We start from the raw sequence: 25,312 nt of genomic DNA, 5'->3' as shown, positions 1-25,312 counted from the left end.
ACACCACACACACATGCACACCACACACCTCCCAGACTCCACTTGTGGCTGCCTCTGGGGTTGTGGCCCCAACCTCGATGGGGAAGCAGTGGGGACCAGTGGGCAGCTGTAGGTGGGGAACCGCAGGCAGCCGTCCTCCCCCTCTCCCGCCCCCACCCAGTTCCTTCCTCCTTTCCCCATTCTAGTGTAACTTGTGTTTCCCAAGTCACACTAGAATGTAACGTTCCCCTCCCAGCCGGCTCCTTTATAGTCCCTAGCTCCTTGCCAGGACTCGCAGCTTTGCCAGCTCTGGAGGAAGAAGATATGGCCGGGGGCCCTGACAGCACACAGAGGTGGGCAACCATGGTCGTGCTGGTTGCCCTGGGCACAGCTGTGACAGAGGCCACCAACCCCGGCGTCGTGTTCAGGATCACGCAGAAGGGCCTGGAGTACGGTAGGCCTGTCTTCCCACCTCTCCCACCCCTGAGGAGCATTTATTGAGCACCTGCTGTGTGTAGCCCTTTAACTCTAGTGCATGGCATCCTCACAGCTCCTCAAAGTAAGCCCTTCAACCCATCTTACATATGAAGAAACTGAGGCAAGGAGAATTGCCCTAGATCACAGGGCTGGGAAGTGGCATTACTGGGCCTGGAGTCCCGGGCCTGGAGGACTCCAAGTCCAATACCCGGGTCCCCAAGGGTCCCCCTGGTACCCTCCCTTCCTCTACCCAAACCTCAACTCAGCTTCTAGGCCCTTCACTTTCTTCCCAAGCTTGTTCTCAGCCCTGTCATTTGCCTTGAGATGACTGGCTCAGTCTTCAGTATGAGCAGAGCTCAGGCAGTGAGGAGGCTGAGGGGGCAGGGGGAGGGGGGACAGGGGGAGAATAAGGAGGGCTCTTCTTAATGGTTCCCCCAGGGCAGGGCCTTGGTGGCCATACTGTGCACACTACCCATCTGGGTGATCCAGAGGAGGTTCCCCAGTCCACTCATCTAGCCTCAGATAAAGGAGTGTGGGGCAGGAAGCAGCTCCTGCTGACCCTCTCAGATCTGTGCTAGGAGCTTTACACACACCATCTCATGCCATCCTCACGTCATCCCTGGGCGGGACGTACTGTTACTGAAACCAGACAATGGGTCTGGGCTGCCTGTCGCAACTTCAGCCAATTAAGCAAGGACAAGATTGAATCAAATGTGAGCATTTATTCCATTATTGCCAGCAAATGGGAGAGAAGTGGGATTGTCCACATAAAATCTGCTCTGCCCTTCTCTTATTACCTAGCTGGTTCTACAGGGCTGCATGCAAGGGGGGGGGGAGGGGGAGATGAGAATGGCTGCAGGGTCTGTGGTCTGTGCGTCTCCTTCCAGGGTCTTGGAAGTCCGCGGATTACAAGGTGGTCCATTTTCAATGGTGTTAAAACCTAGTTCTGCCAGTTCCTGGGATCTGAGAACAGTCAGCCTTCCTGGAGAGGGTTGAGGCTCCAGACACAGCAAACAAATCAAAGTGCATCCTGTCCTTTGTCTGTTCTCAAACTGCATTTTCTTTTCTGAGCAGTGGACCCACCCAGGCCCCAAGGACCTGCCAGCTCTTACCTTTTTACTGCTCTGTTTTCCTTCTTGCATTACATCCCCCAGTTTCCCAGGGTCTGTAGGAAAACGTATCTATAGCTAGTAAGGTGAACAATCATTAAACAACTAAGGTCCTATTCTTATTAGGTGTCCTCCCCCCTTTTGCGATCTTGGTTGACAGAGTATGATCAGCATCTCTGCCCCGACATTACTAGCGACATTTACGGATGAGCAGACTGAGAACTTGGAGAAGGTACTGACTGGCTAGGCCAGGGGGCCGCCTGGGTTTGAGCGCCGGTGTTGTCTGATGCGGCTGCTTGGGGTGCTCGATGCTGCTCCCAAGTGGCAGAGCCGTGAAGTGCAGAAGAGCGGAGAGCAGACCAAGGAGAAGGCAGAACCTCAGCCCCTAGTGCTCCTCCTGTGGCATCAGGACAGGACTCAGGGGGACCTGGTCTGTCATCCCTGAATTCCCACCCCAGCCCAGGTAGGACACCTCTGAATCCCAAGGGAAAAGGAGTATGGCCCTTCTCTGAACAGTGCGGGAGTGGCCCTGAAGGCTTGCCAGGAGCAGAGGCTTGGGCTCAGCCTTGAAACCCAGAAGTCTTCTTGTTCTGTCAGAGCAGCCTCAGTTTCCCCTTCTGCTCGCATGGCAACCATAGTGGGTTTCCCGAAATGCAGCAAATCTGCTTGTGTCTCTCTCCTTACTTACACTATTCAGTGGTTCCCCAGTTCCCTCAGATGTCCTGACCTTTCAAGGCCTGGTTTCTGCTGACCCACAGATCCCGTCCAGCCCACATTTTCTCTCCCCTCCAGGCAGTGACAATATATGTGTTGTTTACTTTTGACCTCAGGGTGTGGGCTCTGGGACCAGAAGGCCTGGATTCAAATCCTACTTCCATTACTTGTCAGCTGTGTGGTCACTTTCCTGAATTTCAACTTCCTTATCTGAGAATTGGGGTGGCAATGGACCCACATCTTAGGATTGTTCAGATTCAGTAACTTAATACATGTACAGGGCCCAGAATTGTGCCTGGCATAGAGTAAGAGATTGATAAATGTTTATTATTATTATTATTATTATTATTATTATTATTATTATTAACTTCCTAACTGACTCTTGGAAAACACAAAGCCTTGCATCCCTCATTTTACAAATTACTCCTTCTCAGGTAACATTGCCTTTTAATTGGTTCTTTGACCAAGCAACAGGACTGGCACATGCAAAGGTCCTGTGGAGACACAGTCCAAAAGCCAGAGAGATGGAGTATCTGTGAGGGCCTAGCACAGAGCTGGGCACAGAGTAGGTGTGCAATAAATACCCATAGCATGCCTAACTCGGTGTTCTGGGGGTGATATTTTAGACCAGAGGTTGGCAAACCACAGCCTGCAGGCCAAATCTGGCCACCGTATGTTTTTGTACAACCCAAGAACTAAAAACAGTTTTTACATTTTTAAACAGTTAAAAAAAAACAAAAGAAGAATATCTCACAACATGTGAAAATTGTACAAAATTCAAATTTCAGCGTTCATAAAGTTTTATTGGAACACAGCCATACCCATTCATCTACATATTGGCTGTGGCTGCTTTGGGGCAATAATAGCAGAGATGAGTGGTTGTGACAGTGACAGTATGACCCAAGAGCCAAAAACATTTACTACTGGGACCTTTACAGGAAACCTGAGCATTAGACATTTCCAATCCCACTGTCTTGCAAGGGCCAGGGGAGAGGGCCCAAGGCCTGCCCTGGGCTGCCATCCAGGTCCCGGGTTATGCCTCTGACAGTTACCCCTGCTCTCTCCCCTCAGTCCGCCAGCAGGGAGTGGCCCGGCTGCAGGAGGAGCTGGAGAAGATGGAACTTCCCTCTTTCTCAGGAAGCTTTAAGATCAAGTATTTGGGGAAAGGTGATTATAACTTCTACAGGTGAGGCTTGTCAAGCGCAATCGTCAGTATGCAGAACTTTGTAGTGTTCTGGGGCCACCAAAGCCTAGAATCACAGAGCCACAAACTCCTAAACTCAGAAAGGTTAGGATCCCAAAGCTAGTGTTTACTCCGGCCCAAGGAGATACAATCCCCAAGCTTCCACCACAAAAACTGCCTTTCAGGCACTCACCATGACTCCCTGAGGGATGTGTCATGAACCCCAAGACTCTGTGCTAGGCCCATATATCAATTAGGATTTGGAGGAGTTGGGGCTCAAGGACAGAAAACCTAATCCAAATGACCTGAGCAGGAATTATTGGCCCACATGACTGAGATGTCCCTGGAGTAGTCTAGCTTCAGGTTCAGCTTGAGGTAGGCTCAGGTGTCACTGGATCCTGTTTCTCTCTTGTCACCTCTCAGTGCCCCTTCCTTGGGGAAGTCTAATTCCCAGGCACAGTGTCTCCTCCAAGAGGCAAGATGCCATCAGCACCTCCTCAGCACTGCAAGTCCTATGGAAGGGGAGCACCTTCTCCTTGCAACTCAAGCAACACCCCTAAGATTCTCTGATTGGTTCATCTTAAGTTATGTACAGACTCCTGAAGCAATCGCTGTGGTCAGGAAAATAGAATATGCTAATTTGCTCATGCCTAAATCACAAGCCCCCCCCCCCCCCCCAAAGATGGAGACAAAGTCAACTTTCTCTGGAGCAGTGTGGAAAAGTTAAACGGCAATTCTGTGAACACAATAGGGGGGTGTGGGTGCTGGGTGGGAGACCCATAAGTGTTCTGTAGGGAATTTAATACTCCTATTCACTCAACAGATATAGTTGGGAATCTACTATGTGTCTGGCACAGCAGGTTTTGCTACAATAGTGGAAAAAAAACAGATATTTTTCACCCCTTTGGGATAACATTATCTGTACTGATTGTCATACCCCTTGCATTATAGCAGTTATTGTGCCCGTTTTACAAATTAGGAAAACCAGAGGCTCAGGATGATTCAGGGACCTGCTTGGGGTTACACAATAGTAAATTTAAGAGCAGGATTGAGATGCAAATTTGTCTGACTTCAAAGCCTAGCCGGTGTTCCCAAGGCTGCTCTCATAGCTTCCCAGGTGTCCTGGAATGGATGGGGTGCGGGGTTTGGGTGGGAAGGAGAAGTCTCCATTAACCCCTGGCTGAGTCCTTGGGTGGGCCCCCAGAAAGCTAACCGAACATTTCTTCTTCGCAGCTTGGTTATCCGTGGAGTTCAGCTTCCCAGTTCCCAGATAAGACTGTTGCCCAATGAGGGCCTTGCTCTCTCCGTGACAAATGCCAATGCCAAGATCAGCGGAAAATGGAAGGCACGCAAGAATTTCATGTGGGTTCCCAAACCTGGGGTTTTTGAGTGTATGGGTAAGCTCTTGGTGATACTTGGAAGGGATGAGAATCAGGATCTCAGGAAGGCCAAATTTTTGCCTTGCTCATTACCACTTGTCCCCACAGGGTTCCTGGGGGAATTTTTCACAGATGATTCAGCATAACCCTTGGTTAGTAACTGAGCATTTGCCCCTGTCTCAGTGCAGGACACTGGCAAGGCTGAGTTAGCGCACGTGGCTTAGGATGGAAGGCTGAGACCCTTAATTTGCCCTTTTATCAGTCAGCTATTGCTGTGTAACAAACATCCCAACTCAGTGCCTTAAAACAAGCCATATAGTATCACTTGCACATCTATGTGTTTGGTTGGGCTCCTCCATCTAGGTTGGACTTAGCTGAGGTGGCTCTTCACTACTTGTATCTCTTTCTCCTCTCAGGACCAGTGGGCCACCCAGAGCATGTTCTTGGTGATGGCAGGGGTATAAAACAGGCAACAGGAAACGCAGGTCCCCTTAAAGTCTAGACGCAGAACTGGTCCATAGTCACTTCTACTCATATGCCATTAACCAAAGCAAGTCACATGGCCATACCCAAGGTCAAGAGCATGAAAATGAACCCCCGGCCCCCACATAGGCAATGGCGAGGGTATGGATGCAGGGAGGGGTAAACATTTAGGACAAATCATCCAAACTATACCCTGGATCTAAATATTGGGCCACTAGGGATAGTGGCTTGGACTGACCAACCACTTTAGCAATTTCTCCTTTGTGGGGAATTCAGGGAGAAAACGGAGGGGGCACTTTGGTGAGAAGAAGGGTGTGAATCTGCCCTCCCTTACAGGGACCACCGGGTCTGTCCGCTCCCTGCAGCATGAATGGCTTAGGTCGTCAGTTAGGCTCTCTTGTATCTGTCGTTTCACTTACTGATCACACACACACACACACACACACACACACACACACACACACAAATAGTAATACTTAATTACATTATAGAAGAGTTGACAAATTACATTCACGACTACTGTCTTATCCAAAACTCATTTCAGTCCCTAGGGAGGAGTTATGAACCCCACTAATGAACAAGGGCATTCATTAACTAAAGTCATTGACCCCCAAACAACCAAACCACCAGCTTTTTAACGGCAAAGCTGGTGTCCCACTCCTGGTGCAGGGTCTGGATGAGGAAACTGAAGCTGATAGGGGAAGAAAGACTCCCCAAGTCACACAGCATGGGCCGAGGCTGAAGCCCTGGGTGAGAGCAGGGTTCTGCCAGGCGACATGGGTTACAACTTCAGGCTGGACTCCTGGATCTTTCACTCAGCTGCTGTGTGACCTTGGGCAAGCTGCTTCCCTCTCTGAACTCCATTTCCTCACCTGGAGTGGAAATAACAGCAAAACCTACCTTCTAGCATTGGCAGGCAGTTCAGATAGCAGTGGGGAAGAAAGTGCTTGCTCCAAGGCTTTTCTCTTTGTCTCTTTTTAGCAAAACCAGTGGCAACTTTGACCTGAGCGTGGAGGGCATCTCCATTGCGGCTGGTCTGAAGCTGAGCTGTGACCCCACCTCAGGTCACGCCACCTTCACCTGCTCCAAGTGCAGCAACCACATTAACAGCGTCCGAGTGCACGTCTCAGGCAGCCACCTGGGGTATGACCTCCTGGGGCTGTAGGTAGCGGGAGGGACATCAAGGAGAACTGTTCTAATCATCCCTGTATTTAGGAAACACGTCTGAGTGCCACCTCCCTGCCAGGCCTTGTTTAGAGGCCTCGGGTATAGGGGAGGAGACAGAGGTCCTTGGATGGAGCAGACACCTGTCCCTGCCTTGAGGGAGGGGGGCACTTGTTCATTCAACATGCGTTCAGCAGACTTTACTGAGCTCTCACTATTGCCGCAGGCTCTGGGCTAAGCACTGGGTGTGCACTAAGTTATACGATCCTCACCACAAAGCTGCAGGCATGCAGCCAGCCAGCAGTCAGCAAATATCTACTGTGAATCCTATGCACCAGGCTTATGCAACAGGCTCCAGAAACATCAGTGGCCAGTACCAGTGTAGCAGTAGCTAACCGAGATTGGAGGCTCACTGTGTGCCCAGCACTATTTTAAGCACGTGCATTACCTCATTCAGTCCACACAATGACACTGAGGTTAGTCCATTTTCAGGGGAGACAACCCGGGCTCTGACAGGACAGGAAATAACCTGAGTTTTCATACCTAGTGATTATTGAGAAGGGATTCAGCCCAAGATTATCTGGCTCCAGATTCTTAGCCACACAGTCCCTGTTCCCTTGAAGCCTCCGGCCCAGTAGGGAAGACAAACATTAATCAGATCGTTGCATTAATGAGTAGCTCACAAAGAATTTCAAAAGGACATACGACCCAAGGAAAAGGGTACAGAGTGGGGCAAAGCCAGGGAACAGGAGGATCTGACCTGGTCTGGGGGTTGGCCAGTACGTTCTTGACGAAATGACATTTGAGTTGAGATGAAAAGAGTAAGTAGGAGTTAATGAGGTCGTTGTTGGGGACAGGGGTTGTTTTAAGCAGAGAGAACAGCACATGCAAAGGCCCTGGAGTGGGAGGAAGCACAGATCATGAGGATAGGCAGAGCAGTGTGGCTGGGGTGCAGGGGACGGGGGAGGCCAGGAAGGAGGCTGAGACAGGCAGGGGCCCGGCCATGTCGTGTTGGAGAAATAACCTTATGAGCAGGTCAGGTCAGTGCTCGCAGGGGGAGGTGTCTAATGGGGCCTGTGCAGTTTCATTCCAGGGACCAGGGTGCTTATTTGGAGGGAGGGAAGGCTTCCCAGATGAGGCAACCTTCCAGGACAGCTCAGGGACACCTGGGAAGCCTCATGCACATCCCGTGTCACTCTCCAGGTGGCTGATCCAACTCTTCCACAAAAAAATCGAGTCTTCGCTCCAAAACACCATGAGCAGCAAGGTAGGCAGGGCTCCGATTCTCCTTCGGTCAGAGCGGGAGGGGCCCTCCTGTCCCCTCACTTCATGCATCACTGGACACCTCTGCCCTCACCCAGACCCCCAGCAGCCCTTCCAACCCCTGGAAAGCACACCTCCAGCTCTAACAGTCAGGCACGTCTGTTTTTCTGAGGAGTCCAGTGAGAGACTGAGAAAAGGTCGCGTCACACACCCACAGCAAACCGCCACGCCGGCCTGGATCACTTCTGTTCTCCCCACCACTCGTCCCCGCAGAGAAACTGCCAGCCCCCCCGCCCCCCGCAGATCCTCTCTTCTCATAGCCCTCTGGCCTCCTCCCCGTCACCACCCCTCCCCAAACCCCCTGTGTGGCTGAAGCGCAGAAAAAGTGCAATTGTTGATGTGGCCAAGCTATTCCCTGAGGCTGGAACGGGTATGAATGACAGGCACCAGCCAGTCCTCCAACCCTGCCTGCACCCCAACCCACCTGCCCCCAGCCAACTTCTTCAGTGGAGAAAAGGGGCCATTCATTGGGCTGGTTTTCCATTAATGAGCCATCAGCTTCCAGGAATCCCCTGAGCTGATCTCACAAGCCAAGGAAGCTTGGGCTTTCTCCACAGGGCACTAGAGAGCCATTGACAGTTTCAGGCAGGGGGCGACCTGGCCAGATCTGTGCTACAACAATCTCTCTGACTGCCCCGAGAATGGCTGGAGAGGCCACGAGCAGGGGCAGGAGCTGTGGGGAGACTGAGGAGGCTGTGCAGTCTTCCAGACAGGAGACCTTGGCTTCCCAGTCATAGGCGCTGATAATGTGGGTAGGGAGAAATCAATCAAATGAGGTCATTTATCTGAAGACAGTATCAAAAGTTTTTGTTTGTTTTTCTTTAAATCAATTCATGGTTGTCAAAATGTATAACTGGATCATGCAATGGCTTTAGAGTCAGAGTTTCTGGGTTTTAATTCTGGCTCTAGGACTGGACTAGGCATATAAACTTGAGCAAATTACTTGACCTTTCTGAACCTCAGTTTCAGCATCTGTAAAATGGGGCCCCTAATACCTTCTTCAGCAAGCTGTTGTAAGGATTACTGAGATCATGCAGGCGGTGTGCTTACCCCCAGCCTGGCAGACCCAGGGTTCGGCTGTCTGTGTAATTAAGTAATAGTATGAGGGGAGAGTTTCTCTGGCCATACCCAGCAAAGGTAAGGGTGCCCACCCAGACTTGAACAGAGGGCCTGCCCCCTGAAGCACAGTCAGGAAAAGGCTGATCACTGACCACCTCTTGTTTTAGTTTCACATTAAAAAATAGAAAACATAAATACCCAATAGGAAAGTTCCACACTCAAGTAGGCAATAAAATGCAGACATGCAGGTCACCTAGTCATATACAATTACTATTTCCAAGCTACATGTTGGACTCTGAGCTTCCTGGTGGCCAAAGAGAAAAGGGAAACTTAATTAGGTTACATGATTTTCAAGGAAACATTCCAGGAAAGCAAGACGTGTCTGGATCATTATTCCCAAAGAACATTTTACTCCATGGGAAGTCCTTACTGATCACTTCTTTTGTTATCCCCAGATCTGCCAGGTAGTGACCAGTTCTGTGTCTTCCAAGCTGAAACCTTTTTTCCAGACAATGCCAGGTGAGTGCTAGATGGGGTCAAGGAGACTGGGATAGAAGGGAGAGAAGGGTAGGGAGACAGGGAGAGTGTGATGGAGTCAGGTGGGCCTGGGCCAGGGTGTGAAGGGGTGAACAGATTATTTTCAAATGGCAGCTGGCATTGGATCCCTATTGGGCCAGGTCCTGTGGCAGGTCCAGAAGTGAGGTGGAAAAGCAGCCCACACCCACTTATTTGCCTACCGCTGCAGGGCCCAAACAACCAAATGCCCTCAGCTCTCTGAGGCCAGACGCACATAACTGGCCTGAGATCTGAGGCTGATCATTTTGCCTCTCTGGGCCTCAGTTTCCTTATCTTTAAAATGGAGACAATTCTCTCCATCCCCAAGTGCTTGGCAAACTGTGAAGAGCCACAGCAGGTGGGGGAGGACTCCCTGGCCGAGTGCTCACTCTGTACCTTGCATCTAGTAGAACTGTCTCTTCTTGTCCTCACCCCACTAAGCTCGTGTATTCTCCCAGTTTTACCACGGGGAAACTGGGACAACTCAGAGAGGAGCAGTGACTTGCCCACGGTCATAAACCCAGTAAGAAGCTGAAGAAGGATCCAAATACAGGTTTTCTTAATAGAGAGTCTGTGCCTCAAACTTCTACCTGGACTCCCTCCCTGGGAAGCCTTGCACAGCAGACACTGGTTTACGCCCGCTGGTAATGCACTGCCTCCCTCCGGGCACCACCCAGCCCCAGGGGCAGAGCCCCTCCAGGGGATGTTCAGTGCAGTTGCGGTGTCCAAGGTTTGGCCTCGCCAGGCAGGAAAAATATGTTGGTTTTGAGTCCCAGCTCCATCACTCGCCAGCTGCACCATCTTGGACAAGCTGCCATTTCAGAGCCTGAAACACGGGAAGGAAGGGCTAAAGGAGGGACCGATTTTATTTAATTTGTATTGATTCCTGCTGGGAAACAGAGAAACCATTCAGACCCGAGCCAGCCTCAGCTCAGCCTGGATTATCACTGCTAATGCTGATGCCTCCTGGCTTTTGAGCCCTGCCATGCACAGGGAATCGGACACACACTTTCTTCTCACTCTCTCCTCCAGCACCCGTGAGCCACGGATATCACCCCCTTTAACAATTGACAAAAAGTGACTCAGGGAAGCAACGGGACATGTCCAAGGTCATATAGAGTCTCATTCGGCCCAGTTCTCTCTGCTCCTTGACCCTGTGGTTTTGCCTCATCTGGGGGCTGTTGGAAGAAGCGGGGAGATGATGTTTGTGAATGTGGGGCATGGGTTCATTTTCCTTTAAAGGGAGCTCAGGGTGGACTCCTTGGAGGAGATGGAAATGGAACTAGCACTGCAGTTCTTAATTCAACTTTAGGGGCTGCTGACTCTGCATCAAAGGCCCCAAAGATGCTGCCATGGAGAGCCAGCTCACGGTCCAACTTCTTTCCTTCTAGTGACAGCCAAGATAGATAACGTGGCCGGGATTGATTACTCACTGTTGGCACCTCCAACAGCCACGACTGAGACCCTGGATGGGCAGCTGAAGGTGAGACTTACACTGAGAATCATGTATCCTCACTCCTGGAGCTCCCCATCATCCTGGGAAACAAATCGTGCAAACACTCCACCTACCGCCTCTCTGTCCTCAACAACCCTGCATACAGATCTTCTCCCTGCTCCCGTCACACTGGTCTCCCTGTCATTTCTGAAAGGCCCTCTGCCTGCCTTATCCCCAGGACCTTTGCACTTGCCGCTCCTCCTGCCGAGGAGGCGCTCGCCCAGATATTCACATCAGCTCTCCCTTCCTTCCTTCAGGTCTTTACTCAAATATCCCCTCTTCCCGGAGATGTCTTCTCAGACCGCTGTCACTGAAATAGCTTCCTCCTCTTGCCCCATATCTTGTTTCATTTGTCTCAGCAGCATTTATTACTAACATGCACGTATAAACACACACACAGTCACTCGCTTGGATTGAATGAGAAGGGGCTGTGACTACTTTGTTCTTTACTGTATGTACAGCACCTAGAACTGTGCTTGGCATATAGTAAGTGTTTAATAAATATTTATTGGATGGATGCATGGATGGACGGATGGGCGGATGGAATTCCATTTCATGCTCCTTTCCCTCACCACCCTCCGACCAGACACACCGGCCTTGTGCGTCCTCAACACATCAGGTTTGCTCCTTCCTCAGGGCTGGGTCTTATCCAGTCCCTCTGCCTGAACTCCTTTCCCTCCCCTCTGACTCCTCACACTCCAGGTGGGTCTGTGCTGGGATGTCGCTCCCAGAGCAGCCTTCCCTGAGCACCCCAGCTGGAGTGGGCCCCACTCCCTCCCTCCCCAATCGGCCATTGGCCTGTTTGTTTGCTCTTTACTTGTTTGTTCTAAAACACATTTGATGTAAAAAATTAAGAGGAGAGAGAAATAAATAGAAAGAAAGAGAAGGAAGGAGAGAGAGAGAGATTACCCAAATATTACAACTCAGAGATCTGCACTGTTGACACACGAGTTAGATCCCTCCAGCACTCCAATCCTTGACTATACCAGGACACAAGGACACACACGCACACACACACACACGCATAAAAGATGCAGAAACAACTACACAGCAAAACCACATATAGAGACATAGAAATAAATTCACACATATTTTCACCTGAGTCGTGTTGGACCTACTGTTCTACAACTTTTGAAAAACAGAACAGTGACCGTCTGGCCATGATGCCCTCCTGTGGGCAGCCCTCTTCCTGGCTGTTGTGTCTCTCAGTGGACAGCTTATGATAGGACAGTGCCCCTTCCTGGGACATTTGGGCTCTTTCCACTTTCCCCACAAACCTAACCAGAGCTGCTGGGGACATCCTTATGGCTGGATCCTTGCCCATCCTTGAATATTTCCTAGAAGTGAAATTGCTGGACCAAATAGTACATTTTTAGAAATCTAAGTAATGCAACGGGATACAGGACTTAGAGGGCACATAATTATCTGTAGCGAATGAGGGATGAAAAGGTCCTGTTTACTACCCCCCAAGCACCCCCCAGGCCCCTGCCCAGAGATAATGACTGTGAGCCCTGGGGTGGGGGTGGGGGGTAACCCCCAGTTTCCCGGTTCTGAGCATTGGCATACACATACCTGAAAACCCATCTAGACCTTCCTGATGACCCGTTTCCTGGAATGGCTCCCCACCGCATGCCCACCTGCTTCTTTCACCTAAGGGCATGTCTTAGAGACGAGTGCTCGTTGATGCCTAGGTCGGTCTTACTCTCTGGTCCATCTTACTGTTGGGAGTCACATGGTAATCTCTAATATGGGTGTCGTGGTTGTTAATTTTCAATGATGAAATGATTCATCGGTACAGAGAATATTATACACCCTCGTGTACTCACCACCCAGATTTAAGAAATGTTACCATTTTGTCATATTTGCCTCTGATTCCTAAAAAAATGAAACATTGTAGAAATAAATAGCTGAGACCCCCTTGGCCCCCTCTCCAAACCCTCCCACCCCCCACCCCGAGGTAAAACACGGGTGATGCCGGTGTGGGTCCTTCTTGCCTGTGCTTTTATACTTTAACTCCTTATCTATGTGTGGCAGTAATTCTTACAGTGTGTTTTATAGATCTTTAAATTTTGCATAAAGAGTATCTTACCATATGTATCCATCTACAATTTGCTTCTTTATAACTCAGCGTTAGTGTTTTTTAGCTAAATTCACTGCTTTTGCAGTGTGTTGCTACATTGCTCTTCAGAAACATATAAACATATATTCTCCAAGCCTGGGAACGCGTTTACCAAAATTGGGTAGTATGGGTTTAAAGTACAAATATACTCACAACGGTTCACCTCTTTCTTTAAAATCACTGCTAATTTGATAAATGAAAAAACAAAGAGAACCCGTCGCTCTTTTAGTAGAATTTTTGTGCTTCCCAGCAAGGCTGAGGCAGAGCCGGTGGGCTGCTCGAGCGCGTGCTGCCGGAGCCTGGGTGCCCGGGTTCCATTCCCGGCCCTGCCACTGCCCTGAGCGACCTGGCCGGTCGCCCCCCACCCCGTGCTTGAGGGCCCGCCCTGCCCACCGAGCAGAGCGCCGGCCCCACGGGGGGGGGGGGGGGGAGCACGTGGGCCCAGCCCCAGGAGAGCCTGGTGCTGCTGTTGGGTTCCCACCATGGCTTTCTCCTCTGCGAGCGCATGGTTGGCGTCCTCGGCCCGTTTTCTCCTGGAATGAACATGGTGAATTACCTATAAATCCTGAAGGCCGCTCAGGCTCACTTGGCCTCCACCGCAGGGGGAGTTCTTCAGCCTGGCGCACCGCAGCCCCCCGCCCTTCGCCCCGCCCGCGCTGGCTTTCCCCACCGACCACGACCACATGGTGTACCTGGGCCTCTCCGACTATTTCTTCAACACGGCTGCGCTTGTGTACCAGCAGGCTGGGGTCCTGAACCTGGTCCTCAGGGACAGCATGGTAAGGCCGGGCAGGGGGTGGGTGTGGATCTGCGGCTGTTCACACGGGGGGTCAAGGTCAGGACTCTAGGCCAGCCAGGCCTGAGTTCGAACATTGATCGGCCCGTCTTTCCCAGCTGGGTCATCTTTGGCCAGTTACTCGGCCTCTCAGAATCTGTTTTCTCAGCTGTAAAACACCAATAACAGTGTCTACCTGCGCAGGGCCATGAGGGTTAACAGGGACGAATGCGTGGGCAGCGCTCAGCGCAGGCCCCAGGGAGGACGTCCGCGGTGAGGACTCCAAGGAGCAGCCAGCACTGACCGAGACTTGCCGTAAGGCAGGCCCTGTAATCCAGTCTCAGCATCAAACCCCCATCATTGCCATCCTGCTCCTTGTCTCTGTATATTCACGGCTGAGTCCCGCTCTAGGACTCAGTTTACCCATCTGTAAAATGAGAAGATGACCATCCTCTGCAGAGTGTAGGTGCAACCTGATTCCAACCCGCTCACCAACCGAGTGGGGTTTCGCCTGCACCACTCCTGGAAGGGACGCCGTATGCTCCGTCTCCGTAGAGGTCCCACAGGGATGCTGAGCCCCCCCTGCCCACTGGGGAAATAAACGAAGACCACCCGAATGAGAACTCTTCAGGGCAAGGGGGTCCGCCACCATCACTTGTACTTGGCAAAGACTCAGACAGGCAGGGGGTGTTTCTAGTGAGAAAAAGAGAGGGCTTCAGGGGAGCGCTTAGGGAGGTTGTCGGATGGGAAGCCGGATGTGGGGTAATAGGAGCTGGGCATCCTATGTGATTGGTTTAGAAGCAGATTTGACTTTTCGGGGGGCAAAAACAATTGGGAAGCTGGCAGTTACGGAACATGTCCCGACTGTCTGGTTGATTGCTGCAGAAGTGTGGGTCAGTGTGCCCTTGTCATATGTGGTCTGGCCTTTGTCTGTTTCTATATTCAGTCTCTCATCCCTCATGCGGAATTTGCCCCCAACCTATAACATAATCCCCCAGAATCCTTTTCTCGTCTTCTCCTGCTACAGATTCCAAAGAAATCCAAGTTCCGACTGACAACCAAATTCTTTGGAACTCTAATCCCCCAGGTAAGAAGAGGCCTGCCCCCCATAGTCAGCTCATGAGGCAGCCTGGGGGTGCTGGGAGGACAGGGCTCTGCCTAGTGGCCTGAGGGGACCCACCCTCCAGATCCAGAGGCAGTCCAGCCTGAGAGAGGGGCAGTAGCTTTGCACAGCCCAGCCCCAGAGAAAGGCTCCCAGCGGTCAGGTGCTCAGGTGTGAGAGTGGCCGTGTGCTGGGGGCCCAGCAACAGACCACATCCCTGCCCTCCTGGGGCTCCAGTCCAGTGAAGAGAGAAAATTTTTATCCAGACACCCAAAACAACAAAAAAAGAAATCCAGACTGCTGTAAATGAAGCCAATAAGTTGATGAGTTCACGTTAGACAAGGCGGCCAGGAAAGCCTCTGTTTCAATCAGCTCGGGTTACCATAACCAAATGCCACAGACTGGGTGGCTTAAGCATCGGAAATTTACCTCTCACAGTTCTGGTCCAAGTCAAAGTGGCAGCTGATTCGGTCTTTGATGAAGACTTTCTTCCTGGTTGGTAGATGGCTGCCTTCTTGCTGTGTCCTCAGATGGCCTTTCCTGTGAGCACTTATAGAGAGAGTGAGCTCTCAGGTGTCTCTTCTTATGAGGACATTAATCTTATAGGATCAGGGCCCCACCCTTATGACCTCATTCAATGTAATTACTTCCTTAGGGCCCCATCTCCAAATACTGCCACAAGGGAGGTTAGGACTTCAATATATGAATTTGGGGGGGACACAATCATTCAGCCCTTAACAGCCTCTTCAGTGGTCATACCTCAGAACATTTTATACAGGAGGTACTGATGTGGAGGAGGTGTGACTGATAAGGTGGCCTGAGGAATTGTCTGCATAACAATCATATTTTTACTCAGACTATGAGTTTACCTGGGGGAGGATTGGAGGCCAGCAGAGATGGAGTGTCACCAAAGCTGCTTCATTCCCCCTTGAAGCCACCATTGCTTTCTGAGGAGTTGGCATTTGAACTAAGACCTGAGGGAAGGGAAAGAGCCAAGCTAGGAAAGATAAGCATTTAGGGAGGGACAAGCATTTAAGGAGAGGGAACAGAGAGTGCAAAGGGTCTTAGGGAAATAGCAGGTCATATTTGTGGAACAGGAGTCCCATGTGGCTGGCACTGGGAGGTGTATAGAGTGAGGTTGGCAGAGTGTCAGCTACCAGTTCATGCAGTCTTTAGGATTTAGTCAAAATGCAATGGGAAGGGCCAGGACAAGATAGGATTTAGAAATATTTAAATAAAATTGCCCCTTTTGTTGGTTGTCCCCACTGGGGGCTGCAGGTGGCCAAGATGTTCCCCAACATGAGCATGCAGCTCCACATCAGGGTCTCCTCCCCACCGCACCTCACTGTGTCCCCCACCGGCCTTGCCTGCGCTCCTGCCCTGGAGGCCCAGGCCTTTGCTGTCCTCCCGAACTCCTCCTTGGCCCCTCTCTTCCTGCTGGACCTGGTAAGCTGCTCCAGGGTGTGGGCGGATGGGGAGCCCCGGACAGGGCCGAGAGCACTGCCCTTGGGGTCAGTGTGACTCCTGCCCGGATTCAAACCTGGACTGTGTAGCTTCAGGGCCTGAGACCAGAGCCATTACACTGACTGCCTTGGGCCCCTACAGGCGCTCATTCAGTCAGTCATTCGTTCCGTCGTTGGCTCGACATGTGTGTACTGTTTCTGATTCACTCTCCCGTATCTTCAGTCCTTTAATTATGCTTCTGTGTACTGTTCATTCACTTATCCTTGTTTTTACTCTGCTGTTCATTTGTGTGTTCCTTCATTTGGCCACGGTGTCACTCCATGAACATTTGGTGGCACCCACTCTGGCCATTAGGAGTGAAGGCCAGACTTTCTCCCCACCCAGGGGTGCTCACAGGCCTCAGGCAGGTCTGCCCAGTCTCGGGTTGAGACCCATTTTCCCCTCTCTGCAGATTAAATGGGTCCTGGCAGGGTCGTCCAAGGTCACACAGGCAGCAGGCAGGGAAGCTGAGGCGGGAACCTCGGTTTTCCATCACTGAATGTTTGTTGAGTGAATAAATGAATAAATGGCTGTGGGAATGGGGCTGGCCTAGACTCCCACCCCATGGCCTGACTCACAAGTAGCCTGGGGAGTCTGATACTGACTCGGAAGCAGGGGAGAAAATGGTACTTGGTCCACAGTCCAGGACTCACCAACAAGCTGGAAGCAAAAGGAAGACTACGCCCCCTCCCCAGACTGACCCTCCCAGCCTTGGAGGCCTTCCAGAGCCCCAGGCCCTGGGTCAGGACGTCACCTCCTGGGTCGTTGCTTTGCAGAACACGAACCTTTCTGTGGAGGTCGGTGCCATGTCTGACAGGCTTGTTGGAGAGCTCAGCTTGGACAAGTAAGTGAACCTGTGGGGACGGACAGGGAGCTGCACACTCAGTCGTGCTGTCGGTGGGCTAGCAATGACCTTACGACGTGCCGAGGACCATGTCGGTTTTTTCCATTCACCCGGCACAGTGAAGCCTCGAACGGCTTGCAGGGGGTACAAAGTTCCCATTCTGCAGACAGTGAAACTAACACTCAGAGATGAAGTGACTTGCCCAAGGCCACACCAAGCATCTCAGTTTGCCAGGAGTGTCCCAGTTTGGGCACTGAAAGTCCCACATCCCAGGCCACCTCTCTGTCGTGGGCCACTCATGGCTGGGCAGTGCCAGCTGATGCCGCTCCACACGGAGCCACAACAGCCCCAGACCCCCGTACCCCCCACCTTCCTTGGCATTTGGAAAACCCACTTCAGCGTCTTCACCCCCATCCTTGGGACTTTGTCCGCCCCCCCGAGGGAGGCGCCAGGATCCTGTGCCGGGTTTGCATCCTGGCGGAGGCTGTGGCAGTGTGACGCTGAGGTGCCCTCATTCGAAGCGCAGCTCTCCGCGGTGAGCAGCAAACTCTCCAGACTTCGGTGTCCCTGGCTGCAAAATAAGCTCAGGAATTGTTCTTTGCCAACAGTATCATCGTGAGGTTGAAATGAGGCATTAACATGTGTTCGAGTGTTTGGAACCCTTCCAGGGATAAAACGAGTGCCCAGTAAGCAAGGGGGAAAGAGAAAGGGACACTCAGAAAAAGAGAAACACAGAAATTGGGGGAGAGACAGAGAAAGAGACAGACACAGAGACAGAGAGACATTCAGAGAGAGACACACAGAGGAAAGGAAGAGACATCGAGAAAACAAGACAGAGTGAGAGCAAGAGAGACAGGCAGGCGGATGGACAGACACGTTAAGAGGGAGTCTCAGAGAAGGACAGACACACGCAAAAGGAGGGAAGAGGGACTTAGAGAGGTGAGACACAGAAAAAGAGGGGGAGACACTTGGAGAGAGCAGATGCGGTGGCCCCAGCATCTAGGCCTGGCATCTACTTCTCGGTCACATTCACGCGTCACCTGCCTTGGCCCACGCCCCTGCCCGGTCCGCCTTCTCCCTGGCACCGGGCTGTCCCCTGTAACCTTGACGTCGACCCTTGAGGCTCCCATGCTGCTCATTTCTTGTGACGTCCTTTTGAGAGGTGTTACTGCTTTGGGAAAGTGTGGATTTAATTTTCCTTGAAACACCCGTGGGCCTCTCAAGCAGAGGAGCCGGAAAGGACACAGCTGCGTGACGGCTGAGTGCAGACTCTGAAATGTGCGGGGTGGGGTTGAGAAGCCACAGGCCAGGAGTCCGGGGCGCCTAAGCCTTGGTGGACAAGAGCGAGTTTCCAAGCTTCGTAGGGCATCCTGGAGACAACAAAAGCTTTGGCAACAGGGGGACTTACTACTAGAAATCCTGCTTTGCTCACTGTTAGCTCCGTGGCCTTGGGCAGGCTGTTTGACCTCTCTGAGTACCCGTTTCTCACCTGTAACATGGGAGTGTGATGGCCCTTGCCTCTTGGGGAGTTACAGGAATTCAGCGGGACAAAGTATTCAACACAGTGAAGGATAGGGGTTCAGTAAACAGCCATTTATTTCTCCCTTTCTCTGAGATCACGTTTAAAATGCCAGAAAGCCTGTGAAGAGGAGATAGTTTATTGGCTCAGGTAATTGAAAAGTCCAAGGTTTTCAGGCAAGGGTGGATCCAGGTGCTTAAATTGTGTCCTTGGGGCTCTGACCCTCTCCATCTCTTGGCTCTGCTATCCCCTATGCTGGCTTCCTTTTCTAGAAGGCCATCACCAAGTGGTGACAGAAATGCTCACCAGCAGCTCCCTAATTTTCCTGGAGAAAAAAGAACACCTCATTCCCAATATTTTCAGCAGAAGTCCCGAGACCAACTCTTATTGGGCCAGCCGTGAGCCGCAGGTCCATTCCTGAAGCAATGGCCAGGGCAAAGCCTGTGGAATCTGCCCCCTGGCCGGCCCACCTTCGGCTCAGCACTAGCAGTGTAGAGAATGGGCGATTTCCCCGAAGGAAAAGTCAGGGGGCTGTGCCCAGGGGAAGGGGGATGAACACTGGGTGGGAGAACCAGGCAGCGCTCACCAGAGCGGGCCCTTTCTCCCCAGTAACTGAACTCCCACAGAGTCAGGCACTGTCTCAGCTCCCCTCCCCTCCCCACAGGCTGCTCCTGCAACTGAGGCACTCAGACATCGGCCCCTTCTCGGTGAGTCTGAGGCCACTGATGGCTCCTTCCTTCCCCTGGTCTTGAGATAATGGTCCTGAAGGCCACTGGGCTCCTGGCATCATTTCAGGAGGCCGCTGGTCATTTGCGTACAATTTGCATGCGAGGTAATGATGGGAGGGGCTCTGTGGCAGAGAGACCTGCTGGAATCGGCTCCTTGCCTCCTCACTGTGGACCTTGGGCAAGTCACTTCCTCTTTCTGAACTTCAGCCCTTCCCCACAAGTCAGGGGCGATCCTTCCCACTTGAATTAATGCTGTGAGGTTTAAATGGGATTAAATGCGCATAACCTGGTATGGAAAATCTGCTCAATAAATGTTTGTTGAATGAACAAATGAATTACTTTGTTGAGCACCTGCTATGTGGCAGGGGCTGCTCCAGGTGTTGAGATAGGCTCATGAAGAAGATGGGGAAACAACCCCTTCTAGAGTCTTACATCCTAGTGGGAAAACAGACTATAAGAAATGAAGATTATTTAGGTCAAGATCAGTGCTATGAAAAACAAAATGGAAATAGGGTAGACAGTGTTGGGAAGGCTGAAGGTTAGATGGTATGATCACAGAAAGTCTCTCTGAGGAGGTGATATCTGGTCTGAGGGAGCCACAAGGGGAAGATCTGCCACAGGCAGAGGGGATAGCAGGGGCAAAGGCCCTGAGGCTGGCCCCGGGCCTTCTGGGCTAGAGTAGATGGTGTATGAAGGGCAGTGAGAAGCGATGAACTGTTTCATACAGAGCGGCATGATCTGATTTATACCTTTATGAAAGATGCCCCTGGCTGGGATTAGGGGAATGGATTATGAGGGACAAGGTTAGACCACGTAAATCAGTGGGGAGGCAAGTGCATCTGTCCGTGTGAGAGATGATGGGGCTAAGACTAGGCCAGGAAGAAAGAGAAAGATGATAGATTGGGGACATATACTTTGGAAGTAAGATTAGACAGAACTTGAGAGGTATGATGGGTGGGGTGAGGGAAAGGGCATTGAAGAATGACACCTTGATTTTTGGTTTGAGCAGCTGGGTGAATGGCAAAGTCACTGAGATGGAGAAGGGCAGGCGGGAGGGAGAGGAACTGGGTTCTCACCAGCCCAGGTAGATGATTTTACTACCCAGGGTCCCCGACCATCATTAAGTAGACTCACCCCTGCCTCCCTCACCCAGGAAAGACACTGGTGGTGAGTTGTCCACATAAGAGGAGCTCAAATGCTCTTCAGCAGCCTCCCTGAGTGAGCGTCACCCTTGTTACTCCCATGAGAAGACACCACATGCTGATTCTGTCCACAGCGCCTGACCCCATGTGGCCCCCTGGTGAACCCCAGGAGAACATTTCCTTGAATCTCCGAAAGGCCCCCTAGGTCCCCAACAAATGGGGGCCTTGTAAGCCACCCAACCCCAAAGTCAGACTATCCCAAAGTCCCCTTCAAATCTGATGGAACGCCAACCAGCCATTTCCATCTGATGAGATTACAAGAAACAAAAGGACCCAAAGCTGCCTCACTGTTTTTTCACGGATTTACTGCTGCCAGGGCTCTGGGAGTGTGATAACTCAGTGAGTAACCAACTTCTGCTTCTGCAGAAAATAGAAATGTTAAGTTCCTAGATTTATGGGAGGAAGCGCCCCACATTTGATGAGCCAGAGAATTACAGCCTGGGAAGGGAAGCTCAGCTGTTCCAGAAACAAAAATGTACATAATTACAAGCTGTAAATGTCACCACTGCTGCAACACTCCTGAGGGTGTTACATTACTGTTGAAGTTTTATCATTGCAAAAGCAAAACATATACATTATAGACAATCAGAACCTGCAGGTTTACAAAAGGAAGAAAAGAAAAGCCGTTTCCTAATTCCCCCATTAGTTAATAATTTGGAGTATACCCTTCCTGACCTTTTGCTATGCGTACTCAATAACAAAATGGAATTCTGTGGTTTCTACGGCCTGCTTTCCCTTACTCAAAAAATATTACGAGTGTCTCTGTGATGATAATTACATTTCTACAACATCATGTATAGCAGCTGCATAGTTTCCTAGCATCAAAGGCCACCATGTCCTCCAGATGATTCCCCAAATGTGGACATGTAGGTTGCTTTTTTTAAAAAAAAATTTATTACAGTATAATTGACATGCAATATTATATTAGTTTTCAGGTGTGCAACACAGTGATTTGACACTTATAGCCTTACAAGGCGCTCACCACACTAAGTCTGGTCCCCACCTGTCACTGTGCAGAGCTGTCACACTGTAACTATCCCCCTCTTCACCATTTCCCCCCAGCCCTCCGGCGACCATCAGTTTGCTCTCTGTTTCTGTGAATGTTTTTTTGCTGTTTTGATAATTTGGGGGTTTTGTTTTGTGTGTGTTTTGTTTCAGATTCCGGTATAAGTGAAATCCTGCTGTATTTATCTTTCTCTGTCTGACTTATTTACCCTCCAGGGCCATCCATGTTGTCGAAAACGGCAGAATTTCATTCTTCTTTACTGCTGAGTGGTCCGTTGTTTCAGTTATAGTCACCACTCTGAGCATCCTTGCATCTGTTTCTGCCCACATCCTAGTCACTTCCTTGGGGTAAATGCCTTAGAGGCATGTCTGCAGCACACCAGGCACACGCATTTTTGAGGCTTTTGATGAACATTGCTGAAGAGCCCTGGGAAAGGTTGAGCAGTGTGCCCTCTAGCTGGCAGTGCCTGAGATAACGCATTTTCTCACACAAAGGGTTTCACACTTAGATACAATCTGCGGACCATCCTCCCCTCTGCCTTGCACCTCACAGTCTAGAACTTGCTTTACATCTGGAACCTTTAGCGTTAAAGAGATCACTCCCGTGGCCTCGATCGGGCTGCAGAGTTTTCACGACACGTGGGCCCATCTCTCGGCAGGGCCCACATCTCTTTCCAGCTGTGAGGTTGCCCTGCGCGGGAGGGCGGGAGAGGGAGGACTGCCGATGCCTCAGTGCCCTCACGGGGTCCCGTCCTCCGATTTCCAGGTTGAATTGCTGCAGGCCGTCATGAACTATGTTGTGCCCACTTCTGTGCTTCCCAAGGTTAACGGTAAGGAGCTTTGGAGAAACGACTGATTTTCAGTCCTAGGAAAAGTAGTGGGAATAATTCTTAGAGCCACCTAATACCTGGCCCCAGTTGTGGGGGCTGACCGGAGGTCAGCTCAAATGGACCTCAAATGGCATCTGACCCAGAAGAGGCATGGAGAAGAGGGAACCCACGTGGGTGGAGTTCTTATTACATGCCCATCCAATCCTTATGAGATGGGGGATTATTAATATCTCCAACTTTCATGGAAGGAGGTCAGAGAAGTTAAATGACCAGGTCACAGAGCAGGTGAGCAATGGAGCTTGGGTTTCATCCCACCTCTGAAGTCAGAGCCCTTGGTCTTTTTCCAACTCTGGGAGGAAGGCCAGGGAAGAAGGGTCTCGGCTAAGGTCTTATGCTCACCACACTGGTAAAGGCTCTGGCAGGCCTGCCACTAACCTTGGCATAGCCAGGGCAATGATACACACAGAGGCCCACATAACATGTGACTAGAATATTTAAAACTAATAAATGAAGACAACAGGGTATTATATAGAGTCTGACTAATCCTCCCACCTTGACATATGTAGCTTCATAATGACCCAGGAGACCAGGTGAGATACCCCCGGAGCTCCAGTTCAGAATGGGATGGGGTCGGAGGAGCTGGCGGCTGGCCACCGCCCACCTCTGATTTTATCCTAAACACTGGGAGGCTTCCTGCACACACACGTAGATACCCCCTATCACACGTCCACACCCGTGCAAGCAGCGCCCCCTGGCTGTTACTCGGACCTCAGGGGGGTGATGGTGGTCAAGAGTCCTGCACAGGCCCCGGTCTTGAGCTTGGGTGACGGGGCGGGAATGCGAGGCCACCCACCTGGCTCTCTCGGGCCCCCTCCCCAGCCTCTAGCTCAGCCTCTCCTGACCCTCACCTTAACCTCTGTTACAGAGAAGCTGCAGAAAGGATTCCCTCTCCCTCTGCCCGCCCGCATTCAGCTCTTCAACCTCATGCTTCATTCTTACCAGGTGAGACCCAAAGCTCTCTCTTCACCCAGCCTCCACCACAACAGCAACCTGGCGCGGAAAGGCGCTCTCTGGCAGCCCCTGCCAAGCTCTTCCTACCCTTCCCACAACCCCGGGAGGTGGGTGCTCGGAACAAGCGGGCGGAGAAGAAAGACTACGACTCAGAAACCCCACATAGCTATTAAAGGAAGTCCAGACCCAAAGCCAGGCCCCTGCTTTTTTTAATACCTTTTTATTGTGTTTTTTTTTTTTTTTTTTTTTTTTAGAGAGAGGAGGGAGATAGAGAAAGAGAGAAACATCAGTGTGGAAGAGAAACATGGATAGGTTGCCTCCCGTACACACCCCGACTAGGGATCGAACCCTCAGCCTGGGCATGTGCCCTAACCGGGATTCAAACCAGTGACCTTTTGAACCAACTGAGCCACACCGGCCAGGGCCAGGGCCCTGCTTTTAACTGCTGGCTGCATCATTCACACCTGACACTTAGTAAAAGTGGACCTCACTCAGTGCAGAGCCTCTTCTGTGAGCTGGCTGATTTAATTATTGAGAGGTGTGTTGCATGCCTGCCTTGGCATCGGTCACTCTAGGCCCGTGGGGTATGAAGCCTGGTCAGTGTCTGGTGAATTGAGATACCAGATGGGCCGCCTCTGCTTGCCTTTCTCCCAGCCTGGCCCCCACCAGCACCGGACACTCTTTACCCCGTCCTTGGGAGCATTCTTCTCTTAGCTTCGAAGACCCCCCCTCCCTGTTCTCCAGCCACCTCTCACTGGGGCCTTTACAGTTCTTTTGCTGCTACCTGCTTCCCCTTCCTTCCCAGGAGCCCTGCCCAGGCCTCTGCCTTCCCCCACTGTGGGCTCTCCCTGATCACTTCCATCAACTCAGGCTTAGCGGCCACCTTCGTGCCACCCTGAGGCCCCAGCGTGTCCCAGCGAAGCTGGTCGTTCTGCAACAAACCATCACCTCCTGTTACACTCCTTACCTTGGCCGATGACTTTCATGGGAGATCCCCCATCACCCAGATTCCTCTCTCCCTCACTCCCATTGTCTAATCAACCCCCAATTATTTAGCTAGGAAACTAATGGGGCTAATGGAAAAATAGATGAGAGAACAGAGGGAACACATCTCCTATGTTGTCTACCTTGTACCAAGTTTATCCTTTAAAAAAAGAGACTCCACAGCACAATTTAATTTCATCACCTATGAAAATTCTGAAGGGCACAAAGAGAAGTGGTTTTGCAGCCCTGACTGGAATAAGGGCTCCTTTGAGCTGCCATGAGGCCAGGATGACAAATGAAGGCCTCCAGAGCTGCCTGGGGGTCTCCCCGTCTGAGAAGGAAGCAGCTGCCAGGGAAGATGCTGACTGGTCCTCAGACGTCATAATGTGTAGACCCCAGAGGCGAGACCTGGAGTGCCTCCACTCACTCCGCCTTGCTGTCAGCAGACAGGTCCCACTCTGCTCTCTCCCAAAGTTTTCTTCTAACAACCCAGCAGCCCCAACCTCACAACAAGGGGTGGGCTTCGAGATGATGACAGCGTTCCCATCTCTTCCTAGAATTTCCTGCTGTTTGGAGCAGATGTTGACTACAGCTGAAGTCACCGTGGGTGCTGGGGACTATCAGCCACACCAGGAGCTGAGAAGTTGTCAACACCTGTTCCTGACAGGCCCGTGGGGCAGATGCCACCATTCTCCAGGAGTTCCCCGCTAGCTCTTGACCCAGAGACCCTTGCTAACTTCTCTGAGCTCAGGTTCAGAAATGACCTAAAC

General features: G+C 51.3%; 1 protein-coding gene across 1 annotated transcript; it reads left to right on the top strand.

Annotated features, from left to right (window-relative positions):
- Positions 1-303: 303 nt before the first annotated feature.
- Positions 304-25,138, top strand: BPI (bactericidal permeability increasing protein). Its single transcript, XM_016219322.2, has 15 exons — positions 304-433; positions 3,351-3,465; positions 4,696-4,824; positions 6,306-6,467; positions 7,692-7,755; positions 9,326-9,389; positions 10,817-10,908; positions 13,642-13,818; positions 14,842-14,901; positions 16,195-16,362; positions 17,196-17,263; positions 19,447-19,489; positions 22,484-22,547; positions 23,473-23,549; positions 25,100-25,138. Exons 1-15 carry the CDS (start codon positions 304-306, stop codon positions 25,136-25,138), a joined length of 1,452 nt encoding a protein of 483 aa, XP_016074808.2.
- Positions 25,139-25,312: the final 174 nt, after the last annotated feature.

The sequence above is a fragment of the Miniopterus natalensis genome, chromosome 7, assembly GCF_054644295.1.
Source record: "Miniopterus natalensis isolate mMinNat1 chromosome 7, mMinNat1.hap1, whole genome shotgun sequence".
Taxonomy (NCBI): domain Eukaryota; kingdom Metazoa; phylum Chordata; class Mammalia; order Chiroptera; family Miniopteridae; genus Miniopterus; species Miniopterus natalensis.
The sequence above is the reverse complement of the archived record's forward strand: the minus strand, read 5'-3'. Positions and strand labels throughout refer to the sequence as shown.

Coding starts and splice junctions, on each gene's coding strand:
- BPI (XM_016219322.2), top strand. CDS start 304: ATGGCCGGGGGCCCTGACAGCACACAGAGGTGGGCAACCATGGTCGTG. Junction 4,825..6,305: donor AAGGCACGCAAGAATTTCAT/GTGGGTTCCCAA, acceptor GTCTCTTTTTAG/CAAAACCAGTGGCAACTTTG. Junction 13,819..14,841: donor TGGTCCTCAGGGACAGCATG/GTAAGGCCGGGC, acceptor CTCCTGCTACAG/ATTCCAAAGAAATCCAAGTT.